Source organism: Pezoporus wallicus, unplaced genomic scaffold (assembly GCF_028554395.1).
Source record: "Pezoporus wallicus isolate ANWC-B61680 ecotype Strahan unplaced genomic scaffold, APGP_CSIRO_Pwel_v1 contig_8403, whole genome shotgun sequence".
Lineage (NCBI taxonomy): Eukaryota > Metazoa > Chordata > Aves > Psittaciformes > Psittacidae > Pezoporus > Pezoporus wallicus.
In genome coordinates, this window is record NW_026641953.1 from 212542 (window position 1) to 227637 (window position 15096).

Sequence of the window (15096 nt, forward strand, 5' to 3'; positions counted from 1 at the left end):
TAGGGTCTTTCCCCAAAATGCGCCTCGGGCTCAAGCCCACCTCCCACTGCCACCACCCCCCACCCCCCCCCCCCACCCCCTCCGGGCTGGGTACCACGGTGGCATCCCGGGAGATGGCATCGTCCCCGGGGCCCTGCATCCCCCGCCGGGTGCGGCGCCCACGGAGCCAGGCCCGCAGCCAAGGGGGCAGGGGCCGGGACGTGGGCGAGAGGCCCTGGCCGCTCCTCACTCGCTCCCCTCGGATCCCGCTCCCTGGAGCCGGGCAGAAACGTGACTCCTTATCCCCAGAGGACCGAGGGGGGAATCCGGGGACACGACGACTGGAACAGCCACCCGGCCAAAATATGTCATGCAGCTCAACTGGCAAGCTGTCAGCGAGCAGATGCAGCCGTGGGCTCCCCACGCATACACGACAGCCTGGGCGCAGGGTTGATGGAGTTTATCCACCCCCAAACCATCATCCCCACCCAGAGAGGTCGAGGACAGGAGGGGTTCCCTGCCTTTGGGTTGGGAGCACCCACAGTGATGGAGAAAAGGACAAGCGCAGATCCAGGGACCTGGACTCACTGAGTACTCCTGGAAATCCAGTCTGGGAGCAGCCAAAAGCTCTGCTCTATCTTCCTGAAGCACTTCCCGCTTCCCTGGCTCCAGGCCAGTGTTCGTATCACATCTGTCCCAAAATGTATACATGCCCGAGGAATGCCAGATAATAAGGAGAGAAGTGTCAAACCCTGTAGGCTGACGAGAGAAATAAATCAGGGACACTTTCATGGTATTCCCGGTAGGAATCTTCACAGGGGGAAGCAGCTGGATGCCCACTGCCCCATCCCTGTTGCAGTGACAGGGATTTGTCACTGCAGCCCCGGTTCCCTCCTGCAAGCTGCCGCATGCCGGGCATCCTGGAAAGCAGCTCCCATCCGTGCCGGGGCAAAGCTCGTTTGCAATCCTGTCTGTCCTGGCAAGTGTGGCCTTGGGGGCCACATCTGGACAGGCTGCACCCCCTTGGCTACAGTCAGCTGGCCGGCTCCGGCCCTTGGAGGGAGACGCCTCGCCTGGCCATGGAAAATCATTAGGGCTTGGAGCAGGGCTCAGGCCAGCTGGATGCGGTCTGCAGCCTTCGAAGAGCTCTCCGTGCCAAGAAAATGGCTTTCATTTGAAGCTCAAACACCTCCAGGGGTCTCCAGGGAAATCAAGCACTGCAAGGAGCCGGCAGCCCCTCTTCCTGGTGAGACCCCAGCTGGAATGTCCCTCCCATGGGGAACAGAGGCATTTGGTTGCATCTCAGAGGTGGTGATGGGTGGGTGAGGACCAACAGACACAGCCTTGCTGCCCTTTTGGGATGCTCGAGGGCTACTGAAAAAACAAAAAGAGGCATCCCTGCAGGGATGGAAATGTTGTAGTTATAAATGTCTGGCTGCTGCAAGGGAAGGACCCGGGGGGATTTGATTTGCAAGCTGCTACAGCTGCTGTCCTCAGATATTTCTTTAAGACACTTATCTTCAAGTGCATTCTTTAAGGGATAAATTACCTTGGGTCTTCAAGGGAGGAGCTGCTGCCCCCGTGAGTTCCCCACACCGAGTCAGCCAGTTCTGCCCCACGCCTAGGAGAAAAGGGCCCCATGGGCCCCGAGGACCCTTTGCCATGTGGAAGGGGCAACTGCCAGGAATTCACCACAGGCTTTAAGATTCTAAAAATGCTTTTTACCACCCCCTCAGCAAAACTGGTACCAGTCAGTTAAAAAAAAGAGGCAGCTGGGAAGAGCTGGAGTCATGCACTGACCTTGGGAGCAGAATCCCTGGAAAGAATGGCTGGGACCCTCAAACTGTGAGGATGGGTATGAGGACAGGTATGAGGACACAGATGGAGGTGAGGATAGGGATGGGGATGAGGATGGGGATGGGATCAGGGTTGAGGATGGGGATGAGGATGGGGATGGGAACTGTTATAGGGATGTGGATGCAGATGAGGATGGGGATGCTGATGAAGATAGGGATGGAAATGGGTATAGGGATGGGAACAGGGATGGATATGAAGATGAAGATGGGGACAGGGACAAGAATGGGAATGGGAATGGGGATGAAGACATGGATAGGGATGGGGACGGGGATATGGATGGGGACAGGCTATGCTAGCCCACTCCATGTGCTGCAAAAGGAGGTGCTTGCAGGGACTGATCCCTGTAATCACTTCCATGTGCCTCAGCAGAGCCTTTGCCCAGGGTGGGATTAGTCCTTCTCATAGCTTGGGCATTAAAAAAAAGAAATCAATAGGCATTTACTTGGTGGCATTTGGGGCAGAAACAGATGTGCTGAAGTTGGAGGATGCTCTGGGGGGGGGATCCAGCTGGACGTAGAAGCCCCACCACCATGGACACTCACCACTCCCTCTGCTAAAATGGACAAACCAGGACAAACCAGTCACCCCCCAGCAGCCCCGCGGTTGGATTCCTGCCAGATGTGACTGCTGTGGGGGGGCCATTAATCCCCATCCTGCTGAAGGCTCGCATTCACCCTGGGCTCCAATGAGGATGAGGAAGGGCAGGCGAATCCCTGGCTCAGAGGCTGTTCTAGGCAGGAAATCCCAGCAGCCTCTTCCCGAAGGCCTGTCAGCCCCGGGGTTCTGCAGAGATAAGGGAAGCAGCAGGAAACATGCATCTCTCCTGGGGCGGTCAGGAAAGGAAACTTGATTCCTGGTGACCAAAGCGGGGTTGGGGACTGCAGCAGAAAGCAGACACGTGCACTGGGATGCTTCAGTGCTTTGGGATGTCAGGCAGGAGCAGGGGTGGTGTGGGGCTGGGGTAAGAGCAAGGCTTCAACCAGCTCCAGCATGGCAATATCCCGTTGCCAGCTGGGTTAGTGGGTCACTGTAATAATGCCCTCGGAGCTTTTGTCCTCCTGGTTATTGGAAACCAGTCCTGCTAGAGGCTGGGCTATTTGGCAGGGAGGGCAACAAGCTGGTGCCATAAACATCCTTCTGGTTTGGTTCTCCTGCAGGGAAGGGCAGATTGCTGATCTCCTTGGATCAGCATACGCAAGTATTTTGGCCTTATGTCCTAAGAAAAAAGAGACGTCTAATGGGGGTCATCCCCCCTACCTTAATAGTTGGAATCTGCTGGATAATTTCAGCCAAATCTGACAGTAGTGTCTCTGAGGGCCCATAAGACCTGACAGAAGAAGAAGAGTCTCTATGAGCTGCCCTCTTTCCTGCAAAGCTGGGCACAGCCTCAGGTTTGAGCTCAACCCTTATGAGCCATCTGAGAATACACAACAGATGCATGGCTGGGGTGAGCCCAGCTTGCTGGCAGCAGGAACAACCTCTACGTTGTGTCAGGGACAAAAGGGGAATCACTGGGTGGCCATGGTCCTCCCATGGGGTGTCTGCTTCCCCTTGGGCCATGTCGAGATATCCCTCCCAGTGGCTTAATCCATGGGTCCATAGCTCCTGGCTGGCCTTGCTGCTTTCCCTGTGGCTGTTTCCTTTCCTGGGAGCATCCCACTGGGTGCTGACAGCAGGGAAGCGATGGCAGCGGGGCAGATTCCCACCAGCGCAGTACCAGGCTCTTGACATTTCCATTTTTGGGAACAGTTCTCATTAACTTTGGGATCACTTCTTTGCACCAGCTTCGCTCATGACTCACCGCCTGCTCGCCCTGGCCCACCACTCCTGCACGTGGGGACACCCTTCTCCAGTCTGGCCCAGGAGGTGCATCAGTTGCTCAGGGGCATCATCAAGCATGGGTCTGGAGGTCACTGAGGTGCAAGAGCACCCACCAGATGCCCAGCCATCCCAAGCTACTCTTCTGCTCCTAGGGTTTCTGTCATGGGCTCAGCAGCCTGCAGCTCCTGGAGGGTGTCCACCCATGCTCCAGATGATTTCCATACATGGGTCCATCACATATGCTCCATCTGTAACCCAACACAGATATTCCTGCTCAAGGTATCAAACGTGTTCTGGGAGAGATGTTGTCCTTGCAGAGAGCTGGGAAGATGGGGTGCTACATTACAGGTAGGTCCATAATATAGAAACCCAAGGTTTTTATAGTTTGAGGACGGTTTCTTGGCCCTGGGCAACTCAGCTAAAGCAGAAGTGTTGGAAAGTGGCTTGGTGCATGGAGAGGAGAAATAATCAAGCTGCTACTCTAAAAGGCAAGATAGCAAGTGCTTTCCTGGCTGAAAAGGTCGTGGAGCTTGGATCTCCCAGCACCCCAGGGAGCTGGAGACTCCTGGGATGGAAACATCACTTCCATGTGGAAAAGCTTCCTGTGGCATCTGGGACACAGCCCAAAGGACTGACCCAGGTTTTAGAACGTATTTTAAGACATAAAGGTAAAGAAAAGTTGTGGGATTTTTTAATCTCTGGGCTCTCCTTCCTTCCTTCCTCTCTCTAAACACCGCTGCAAAGCTGGTTTTGGTACTGCAGGTGCAGGATGAGAGCACCGAGCCCTGGGAGCTCCCTGTGCTGGGGGCTTGGCACAGAGCTCACAGGGAGCTTGCAAGCGCGCCTGACGCTGACTGATTCCTGCGCACCGTTCCCGCAGGATTAGCCACAAGTTCCTTATTTGGTCCGTGCTCCAGCAAACTCCCTGGCAGAGGGGATCTCATCTGCCGGGAGAGCAGCCCGGATGGGTTTGTGCTGGGGCTGAGAGCATCCGCCGGGATGGCAGGGAGGGAGCGTGTTCACAGCAGAGATAAAATCAGTCCATGCTCTGGTGCTTCCGGGGGGGTCTTGTGTTTTTGCTGCAGCACAAAGAGCAGCAGGCACAGGTTGCCTCTCCCCATCACCCCCTGCAGGAGGTCCAGCCCTGCCCCATCCCAGGGATGTGTCTGGCCCCTGATACACACTGACTGAGCTGACGCAGCTTTGAGACACTCCCTGGGTGTTTAGACCCTGAAGCAAGGGTCCTCTGCAGAATGAGGCTTTATTTGCTGCATGGGTTAGGTGGGGGGTGAGCAGGGAGTCTTGGGGAAGCTGTGACCCTGTGGCTTGCACTGCAAACATTGTCAGAGATGGGGTCCAGGACCTGGTCAGCCCTTGCTCTCCTCTCAAACAGCCCTTCCCATGGCTCTAACGAATCCAAGGCTCTTCCAAAACTTCTCTCCAGCTCATCCCTCCTCGCCTGACCCCCTCGGGCCTCCAGCCCTGACCCCTGCAGCATCCGAGCTCCAGGGTGACTAATCCCAGCAATTAGCCCCGTTCCCTGCATTTATCTGCTTCCTGCCTTTGTCTCCCCCGACAGCCTCTCTGAGCAAATAAGCCACATTTTCCTGGCTCTGGCTCTCCCACCAGCCTTTGTGCCGCAGAGCCTCTCTGAGCTGCATGAGGAGGCTATTCTCACCCGACACGTGTCCCTTCTGCCTGCTGTGATACAAACGGTGACCAAAATAAGCACCCAACAGTGCTGAGGTCACCCCAGCCGCAGCAGCGGATGGAGGCAATAGGATTTGTTCTTTAAATTGAAGACTGATGCAGACCCAGGGGCATTTCATGCTAAAAGGGATTTTAGGGCTGAGCAATCTGGCTAAATGGGGACAGAGCTCTTGGGTTAGTTGAAAATTCAATGGGAAATAGTGGAACACATGGGCAGCACATCTGGGAGCTGCCTTCTCCACCCAGCCTGCTCCTTGGGACAGGCTGTACATCCACAGGGGAGCTCAGTGGGCCCACTGAATTTTGGAGGGATGTGAGCACTCAATGTGTAGGCTTCACCAGGGTCCCACGCTAATGGAGCAAATCAGGCTGCTTTAGTTGATAGTTTTTTTCCTTTTTTTTTCCTTTCCTGCTATTCCCACCCCCCCTTTTAAGGATCCATCTCCCCTTAAAGTGAGCTTCAGAACCATCCAGAATATGGGCTGCTCTGCAGCAGGTCTAACCCTGGCGAGGGCTGTCTCCTTTGGCTTGGGCTTCTTGGCTGCTTTCACACTGGTGTGGGTTCATATTTGCTCAGGACGTGTGTCCCTTCCCCTCAGCAGCTGGGGTGCTCCAGTGGGTGAGCCCAAAAGGGGATCTCTCCTCTGGCCTGGGAGCTCTGTGGAGGGCAGGAAAAGGGGGTAGGGCAGGAGCTGAGGGGTTCTCATACAACACCACACAGGAAGCTGCATCCGAGGAGCTGCAGCTGCAGCACATCTGGCCCGGGGTGCAGCTCCCAGGAGGATGGCGCTCACCCCTCTGCAGCAGCTGCGGCAGCCTCCGATCCAAGTAAACCCCTTCGCTGGCCCCGGGCCGGGGAGCAGAGCCAGGGAAACACCGCAAATCAAGGGAAAGAAAGCGAATAAAAACCCCAACGATTTGCGCCCGGATCGCTCCCTGGGTGTAGCGCCCGGCGCCGCTGCAGGGACCAGTGGGATAGGACGGGACGGGACAGTGGCGGCCACGGAATGGAGACGGGACGGGGCGGCCGGTGCCACCCCCGGGACAGCGACCCCGCCCGCGCACCGGAGCTCAAGGGACCGGAGCGACAAGCGCGCCTGGACCGCCCCCCCCCGGCTGGCATTCGCTATAGGCGCACCCCAGCACCCGAAACCATCCTCCTTTCCCTTCTCCCCCTCACTCCCTGCCAGGGCTCATTCCCACCCCGTCTCACCCCCGATGCTCTAGGCCCCCCTCCCATCGCCCCCGGCAGGATCTGCAGGTGGAAGTGTTTTGAGCAGACGACCCATGACTCGCCCTTTCCCAAACACTTTCCTTTCTTGTTCCAGTCATCCCACGCCTAGGCCCAACCCTGCCCTGGGCTTTCTGGGTTTGTGCAATGGGGGAAAGAAACATTGCTCCACCGCCTTCTCCTTGCCCAACGTCTTCCCACCCTGGGGCTGCTTTCTTTCCCCCCTTTGGCAGACCTGGCAGGATGTGGTCTCAACGGGGTGCCAGAGCTCCTGAAGTGCAGCAGGAGGAGGTGGCTGCAACACCTGGACCCACTGACCCCATGAGCCAGCAGCTCTCTCAGCGTTCTGCAGATTTCCTGGCTGGCCAGGGTTATTTTCTCCTCCAGGTGAGCTGCAATAACACAGCTGGAAGCAGTCCGGAGGGTTTCTCCTGCCTGGGTCACCTGATGACTCAGAGCAGGTCCGTATTCCCAACTTGAAGGGACCGTGTGCCCAAGCAGCCCCTCCCTAAAACCTCCTCTCCCAGGGACACTATCACAATCGGGATGAGGGGACATGGAGACCAGCCCTGCCAGGCACTGGGTTGTGCCAGCTGCCACTTCTGTTTCTACCTGCCAAATTAAATGAGGGTGTTTGGGCACGTTTAAGATGCTCAGTGCATCTTCCCAGCAAAGAAACCCCATCATCCCAGGAGGAAAAGCACCAGGGTATCATATACTAGGGTGCTCCCCCTCCCCACACCCTGAGATCCCCTGGGTGCAGGACTCTGGGTTGCCTCCCTGACATGTCATCACATCATCTGGGCCATGGGAGCACACCCTGCCCATGTGGGGGGAGCTGTGAATCCCAAAATCCTGCTGCCTGGAAAGAGTGAAAGGCTGAAAGCCTGGTGGGGAAACCGGAGCTGGGAAAGACGACTGGGAAAGGACACCGGGGAGGGGAAGGTGATGCCCTGCTCCCATCTCTGGAGGGACAGTGGTCCCGGGGAAGTGGAGCAGGGCTGGGCTGGGTGATTGAGCGCTCCCGCGCAGGGAGGTCGGCTCTTCTCCACAGGACCCTCCCAGCCTTGTTTGCTCGACATGCAAATATCCACCAAGAGCTGCCAAAGCCGCCTTCCCCGTTCAGCAGCATCCTTCCATCCGGCTCCCCAGCACGGCGCTGCCTGCCAAAACCCTCCCCGTCTAACGAGCTCTAAATTAGGTTATTGAGACACCGCTACAAACACTTCCAAAGCGAGCACTGAGCTGGAGGAAGGTGAGAAAATCGCAGCACGGCCACCGCGAGCCGTGCCGCTGATGAAGAGCAGACGGACATGGCTTCTTTAGGCAGCGGTGGGGCTTCGGGAAAAGCCGGGCTAGGCGATAACAGGGCTTGGCGGTAAAGCAGGCACCCGCTCGCCACCACCCGGCTGGCAAGGAGAAGCAGTATGGGGTCAGCGAGAGTGTTGGAAAAAAAACCCCAACCCTTGAAATTCCTTGTGGATGCTTCATTTTTTTCCAGCTCCTCATTGTGTTCTGGGGTTTGTGGCGTGCTGCTTTTTCTTCCGCTTTGGGTTGTTTTTCTGCTGTTTTTTTTTTTCCCCCTCTCCACCAGGAATGTGACCGGCAAGAAGAGGGTCACGTCGGAAGCGTGACGAACAGAAGGGATTCGTCATGCGTGGCAATGAGACTTTCTTAAAGTCTCTTTCCCCCGGTCAAATAGCTGCAATTTATGCAAATGAACTAAAAGAAGAGCTAAACAGGGACTCGGTGTATCCCACTGCCCACACTGGTTTCTCTGTCAGGGGAGATGAAGGAGGGTGATGAGTCTGAGGTTATGCTCCCGGCTGCACACCTACCCTAGCCCCAAGCCTGGCTCTACTGGAGGCCGCATCCCCTTCCGCAAAGAAGGATGGTCACCGTGGCCTGCCATGTTCAGCGTCAGACCTTCCAGCAGTAGGGAAAGAGCTGGGAGTAGGTGAAAAGCATCCCCCAGCCGCTGCTGGGCTGAGTGGCATCTCCCATGCACACAGCCGGAGGCATGGCTGGACCAGGAGATGGTCCCAAAAAGCCTTCTCTCTCCCAGGCTTTCCTCATCACCCCGGTACAGAGGGGTGTGAGGATAGGAACAGCAGTATCACCTTGTCCTTTGAGGTTTCCAGGCAGCTGGTGCGTCTGGGGCAGTACCCGCTTCAAAAGGGCTGGATTTTGTCACAGTTCTTCCTCCTCCTCTCCCCAAGCAACCCATTTCTGCTGAATTTGGCCTTCTGGCTTTGTCTGTCTGGCAGGCTGGTGGCTGATGAGGGACTTCCCCACAGTGGAGGGGGAGCCCAGCACTTCGGTCTCTTCCATATCAGAGCAGACTGGCAGCAATGTTCCGTGTATGGGAGCCTGCAGTATCATCACTTCACAACAGCAAGTCCCTGGGACCCACCATGCACGGGTGATGGGGAGCAGAATCCCCCAGCGCCCTCAGTGCAGGAACGAAAGCAAAGCCCAGGCATTTAATTTGGAGAGACAGCTCCTGCAGACAGAGGCAGCTTGCCTGGGACAGGTTTTTGGTTCAAGTGGCAGGTTTCTGCTTTCAATCAGAAGGAGTGTAGATGCTCTGCCCATGTGCAAGCCTCAGCCTGGGTTGAGGACTGTCCTCCCAGCTCTTGGGAATTGGTAAATGAGCTCTCTGGCACTGCTGGGCTCTCCTTCCTAATCTTCATCCTGGTGAAAACTAGAGAGATCCCACCACATCCTCCCTCTGCTCAACTGCCAGGATCAGCCCATAAAGAGGATCCCAGCACTTGGAAAAAGGAGTACATCCACCGGGGCACTGTCAGGCTGCCTGTTTGCCCTCCCCAGCAATCTCCCTGGCTCATCATCTGCAGGGAGCTGACAACAGCCACAGGTCCAGGGTGCTGGGCCTGCTAAAGGCAGCAGTGGGGGTGTTTTTGAGGCACTGGCTAGGAGGATATTTTTTCTCTGGGCAGGCTGTATTTCTTCTTCCCGGGGCCCCAGGCAGGAGCCAGTCACTGGATTCTCATTCAGCCCTAGCGAAGGCAGCACTTCCACACTGCACGTGTGTAACCACTGCACCACAAGTAGTTTTATCTCGATTTCTGTCAGAAATGGAGTTCTCATCGGCACAGAGCACCAGCCACAAACAGTCCCTGCGCTCTCTGCTGGAGAAGTCACCAGCTCTATTCAGATAGCGTGAGAAAGGGAGCCCATCACTAAATCACACCAGGGCTGGTGCCTTGCCTCTTAGAGTTCCTGTCACACCCCTCCTGTCATCTTGATACTTTCCTGTGCTTCCTGTACTCCTCCAGAGTAGTAAAAAGGGTCCTGAAAGCACACAACCATGGTTTCATGCTTATTCATCGTCACATGCGTACTGATAGCTGCGATATGTGTTGTGCTGTTGCGTTTCTGTGGCTAGAAAGGCCACTTCTTTTCCTGGAAGAAGCTTCCGGGGCTTCTTCTGGAATTTGCTACCAGGATAGTGAAGTGCTGACAGGGCACAGAGAGGCTGGGAACCCTGTAATGGGATTCTCAGCAGGGTACCACTGCACGGCCAGCATGCTGGATAGGCTGCAGGTAGAAGCGGTGCCTGGTTAGGTTGAAGGCTCAGGCTCTGTAAGTCTCTAAAGATGTACAGGCATGGGCATCCCGAGGAGTGAGGGTGCTCTCTTGAGAGAGCATGGGGTGCTGGGCAGCAGTGAAACGCCCCTGGGATAACTGTGTCCTTTCCTGCCCTCCCTACCCCTGTGCAGGAGGTGATCTTGGCCCCAGTCCTGCACCCCGTAACACTCCCAGGGGCTCAGTCCCAGCCCCCCTCTCTGTCACCCCGCTAAGGGCTCAGCTCAGACCCCCTTACCTGTAACTATACCCGGGGCTCAGCCCTGCCCCTCACCGGCAGCCTCCCGAGGGGGCTCCGCTCCAGGTCCCAAACCTGTGTCGTGCCGCCGGGGTCTCAGCCCTGTGATCCCCGGGACTCGGCCGTGTTCAGCGCACCCACCCCCGCAGGAGCTCTACCCCGTAACCCCGCCCAGGGTCCCAGCTGCCACCCCCTTACCCGTACCCCCCGCGGGGCTCAGCCCCCTCCCGGGATTCGTCCCCCTCCCGCAGTCGCGGTTCTCCCGCTCGAGAGGAGCGCTCCCCCAGCACCGCAGCCGCCCTCCGACGGCCCCGGGGAGGGCCGGGCGGCGGGAAGGGGCCGCCCCGGGGGCCGGGCCAGGCCGTGCCGCGCCGCACCGCTTCTCCCCTCCCTCTCTGCCTCCTTTCCTCCCTCTCGCCGGCGGAGGGGGCCGCCCGCCCTGCCGGGCCAGTTGCCGCCGGCAGCCGCGGCGCAGCCCGGTGCGGTGCGGAGCATCTCATCCCTGTGCGGGATATCCCGATGGAGACGGAGGGTTACCGGTGCCGTAGCAGTCGGTACATTGAGAGCGGGCAGTCGGCGGTGCCCAGCTCGGTGCTGTTCGCTGCCGGGCTGTTGGGTAACGTGCTGGCCCTCCTTCTGCTGGGCCAGCACAGGCGGCGGTCCCGGTCCCCCGGCGGCCGCCCGCCGCGGGTCTCCGCGTTCTACGTGCTGGTGAGCGGGCTGGCGGTCACGGACCTGCTTGGCAAGTGCCTGCTCAGCCCCATCGTGCTGGCAGCCTATGCCTACAATCGCAGCCTCAGCGAGCTGGGACCCGGCGGGCGCACCGAGGGCGAGCCGGGCGTCCTCTGCCAGCTCTTCGCCTTCCTCATGGCCTTCTTCGGGCTGGCCCCCACCCTGCTGCTGCTGGCTATGGCGCTGGAGTGTTGGCTCTCCCTGGGGCATCCCTACTTCTACCGACGGCACCTCACCCGGCGGCTGGGTGCCACGTTGGGGCCGGCAGCGGCAGGGCTCTGCGCCCTTTTCTGCGCCCTGCCACTGCTGGGCTTTGGGGTGCCCATGCAGTATTGCCCCGGCACATGGTGCTTCATCCGCATGGCTGGCGGTGGACCACGCCAGCTCGTCTTCCCTGTCCTCTACGCCAGCCTAATGGGCCTGTTGGTGCTGGCCATCGGCACCTGCAATGTGAGCAGCATGTGGCACCTCTACAGCATGGCACGGCGGCAGCCTCGCCGCGGGACCCCCACCACCACCACTGCCCCGCGCATGGAGGAGCTCGACCACCTCATCCTGCTGGGGCTCATGACTGTCCTCTTCACCATCTGCTCCTTGCCGCTCATTGTAAGTTATCCCACCAGCCCCCTCCCCTGGAACAGCCCCCTGAACCACCCCATGCCCCGGGTTGTTGCTTTGGGCCACCCCGAACACCTACCACCCCATCCCCAGGGGCTGGTCATTGCATTAAACCCTTGGAAAATAATCCCTCTTTACCACCACCTCCTCCTGGGGAGGTTGTATTGTTGCTTTGGCCACCTTGGAATACTCCCCCCCCCCCCCCCCCCCCGGACTTCCCCCCCCCCCCCCCCCCCCTCCCCCCCCCCCCCCCCCCCCCCCCCCCCCGTGACGGTGGGGGTCAGATCACTGCCTGAAGCATCACTGCCTGAAGCTCCTTGGAATAACCCTCTCCCCCCCCCTCAGTCCTGGGGGATCAGGTTGTTGATTTTGCCCTTTGGAATAAACCCTGGCATCACCACCTACTCCTGGGAATTCAGGGCAAAACTCTACCCCCTTCTAAATATTCTCCCACCATGTCATGGGGGTCAAGTCATTGCCTAAACCCCCTTGGAATAATCCTCCCATCAGCACCACTCAGTCCTGGGGGAATCAGGTCATTACTTTGGCCTCTTGGGATAAACCCTGGCACCATCACCCAGGCTCGGAGGTGCTGAGGGGAAATAATTTCTTTAGTCCCCTCCAAATAACCCATCACTGCCACCCTGACCCTGACAGTCAGGCTTTAACACTCCTGGAATAACCCCACCCCAGCACCAGCATTCCTTTCTGGGAGGTTGCTCTCCTCAATGCCCACCACCAACACCACATCCTTCGTGCTTAATTTATTGCTTTAACCCCCATGGGTTAAATCCCCCATCACCACCACTCTGTGCCAGAGCTGTCGGGGGGTGGGGGGTGTGTGTGTGGTGTGTGGGGTGTGTTGAATGATTACTTTGACCTTCTCTGAGTGTTCCCCGCCCTGTCCCAGGGGTCTGGCTGTTGCCATAATGCCCATGGAATGACCCACAGCATCACAATCCCATCCCAGGTTGGGAGGGGTTAATTCATTACTTAAATCCGACTGGTATCACTACACCACCACTACTATGTCTCTGGCCTCGGGACATAGCTTAAACCTCCTTGGAATACCTGCTGCTCCCAACCTCCCCCATCATGGGGTCATTGTGTTTACCCACCCCTCCCTCTCCCCCAAATACCCAGCACCATGTCCCCAGGAGATATCTCATTACTTTAACCCCCGCAAAAGAACACCGCCACACACACCCCGCATCACTACCACTCTGTCCCAGAGGTGTTGGAGGCGTCAGGTAATCACTTTGGCCCCATCTGAGGGCCCCTCCTGCCATCCCAGGGATCTGGTCATTGCTTTAACCCTCTCCCTCTGACATCACCACCACCTCGCTCCTCTGGGATTGCCCCAGAGGTGTTGAAGATGTTGGGGGGTTGGTTAATTGCCTTAGCCCCTTGAAATAGTTCCCCCACACACACCCCGTGCTTATTCCTAGGGAGGTTAATTCATTGCGTTAGACCCTCCAATCCTCCACGCCACCCCACCCTTTCTGTTCCAAACCCCTGGTCCTGGAGGTTCTGGGTAGATCCATCTCCTTTTGAACCACACTGGATTTCCTGACCTGGGGGAAATATGCCCTGAAATCCTCTCACTTCTTCCCCATAGATGGGGGTCCTGCTGGCAGAGTTGGAGATCCCCAGCATGACAGAGCCCTTCCTGCCCCCCCCCCCCTCCCCCCCCCGCCAAGTGCCCCATGTCCCAGGGCTGGATCCTGCAGCACCACTGCCTTGCCATCACCCTCTGTAGCCAGAACTGGTGCTGCAGGGGGGCTCTCCTGGAATCCGGATGGGGCTTGTGGGTGCTGCCACTGCCTTAGAAGATAACTTCTGCTTCCTGTCCCCTCTATCATGCTCTGGGGCCACATTGTGATGCACCAGCCACTAGCAGCTCCTGCATGACTGGGCTTATACTGGTTTTATAATAACCCTGGCAAAAGCCCTGTGGTCCTCAAAAAAGCAGAGCTGCTGGCTGGACCCAGAGGTGGAGGAAGGACCTTGATCCACCAGGGATCACCATCCAGGTATGGTCCAGCCAGGTTATCCAACAGATTCCTGGTGTGATACCGAGTGCAGGGAGGGCAGTGCATGAGGGGTGCCCTTGGGGGCAGAGTAGCACCCACTGCTGCAGCCTCCAGAGGTCAGATGCTTCCTTTACCTGTGAAACAACCCTGGTTACCCTCTTCAGCTCTAACCTTCTGGCCCTGATGAGGACGTGGTGCCCCAGTGCCATGACCATACATGACCCAGCCTCAACTCTCAGTTTCAGGGTATGTAACCCACAGCATGTGCTGTTTCGATGCATATATTGAGGGGTTAAAACTTCTTTTGCTGCTCCCAGGGCAATCTTTGTGCTCTCAGCTTTACCCCTGCAGTGAGATCTTAATCTTTCCCTGTTTCTTTGGTTGGTTGACAGATCCGGGCGTACATGGGAGCCTTTGCTGCTGATTTCAATGAGAATGCAGACCTCAGTGCCCTGCGGTTTCTTTCTGTGAACTCCATCGTGGACCCCTGGGTCTTCATCATCTTCCGCACCTCCGTCTTCCGCACGTTCATCCGCAGGGTTTGCAGAAGACTGAATTCCCGGAAAGCCTCCCTGAAAGGGCCTGGACCAGGGGAGGATGGCCAGTTCTGTCCCTTGGGCTGGCGCAGGACAGACACCCCACAGCGCGGCTTCCCCTGAGCACGGGGGTCTTGTAGAAGCCATTGGCTGCTGGTGAGCATGAGGAGTGAGTCTTCAGTCCTGCACCCTACTCCGGAGCATCCCAAGGCAGCACAGGGCTGTTGCATGTGGGGACAGCATCCAGCTTGCAGCAAGGGGTGGGTGTGAAGTGTTTGTGCCCCTCCCTGGGCTGCATTTCACCCCGGAGAGGAACTGGGGGGCTCCCAGGTACCTGTGAATATTTCCAAGCAGCAGCACTTTGTGAAGGGTTTGGGGAGCACCCGGCTCCAAGAGAGCAGGAGGGTTTTAGTGTGTGACTTCAGGGCACTGGGGATGCACAGGGAGGAGAGGTGTGTGTGTGTCCCCATCAAATAAAAGTGGTTCCGAGCCCTGCTCCATTGCCTTGTCCTGTGCACGATCCCCTTCCATGACAAGGGGAAGTTATCCAGGGCTGGTTCAGGGTGTCACTGGCCTGAGCAGGGTGGGGTATGAGGGAGACTTTTTGGGTATGGAGACTCAGAAACTTAATCAGAAGCTCATGGCTGTGCCAAGAAGCTGGAGAACAGGGGAGGTGCTTTCATGGGATGCCCATCATCCCTCCTTGGGGTGCCCATCGTCCCTCTCAGGGAT

At 57.7% G+C, this 15096-nt stretch overlaps 1 protein-coding gene across 1 annotated transcript; it reads left to right on the forward strand.

Moving 5' to 3' along the window:
• Positions 1–10938: 10938 nt before the first annotated feature.
• PTGDR (prostaglandin D2 receptor) lies at positions 10939–15096 on the forward strand. Its single transcript, XM_057426318.1, has 2 exons — positions 10939–11783; positions 14221–15096. Exons 1-2 carry the CDS (start codon positions 10965–10967, stop codon positions 14485–14487), a joined length of 1086 nt encoding a protein of 361 aa, XP_057282301.1. The 5' UTR covers positions 10939–10964; the 3' UTR covers positions 14488–15096.

Coding starts and splice junctions, on each gene's coding strand:
- PTGDR (XM_057426318.1), top strand. CDS start 10,965: ATGGAGACGGAGGGTTACCGGTGCCGTAGCAGTCGGTACATTGAGAGC. Junction 11,784..14,220: donor TCTGCTCCTTGCCGCTCATT/GTAAGTTATCCC, acceptor GTTGGTTGACAG/ATCCGGGCGTACATGGGAGC.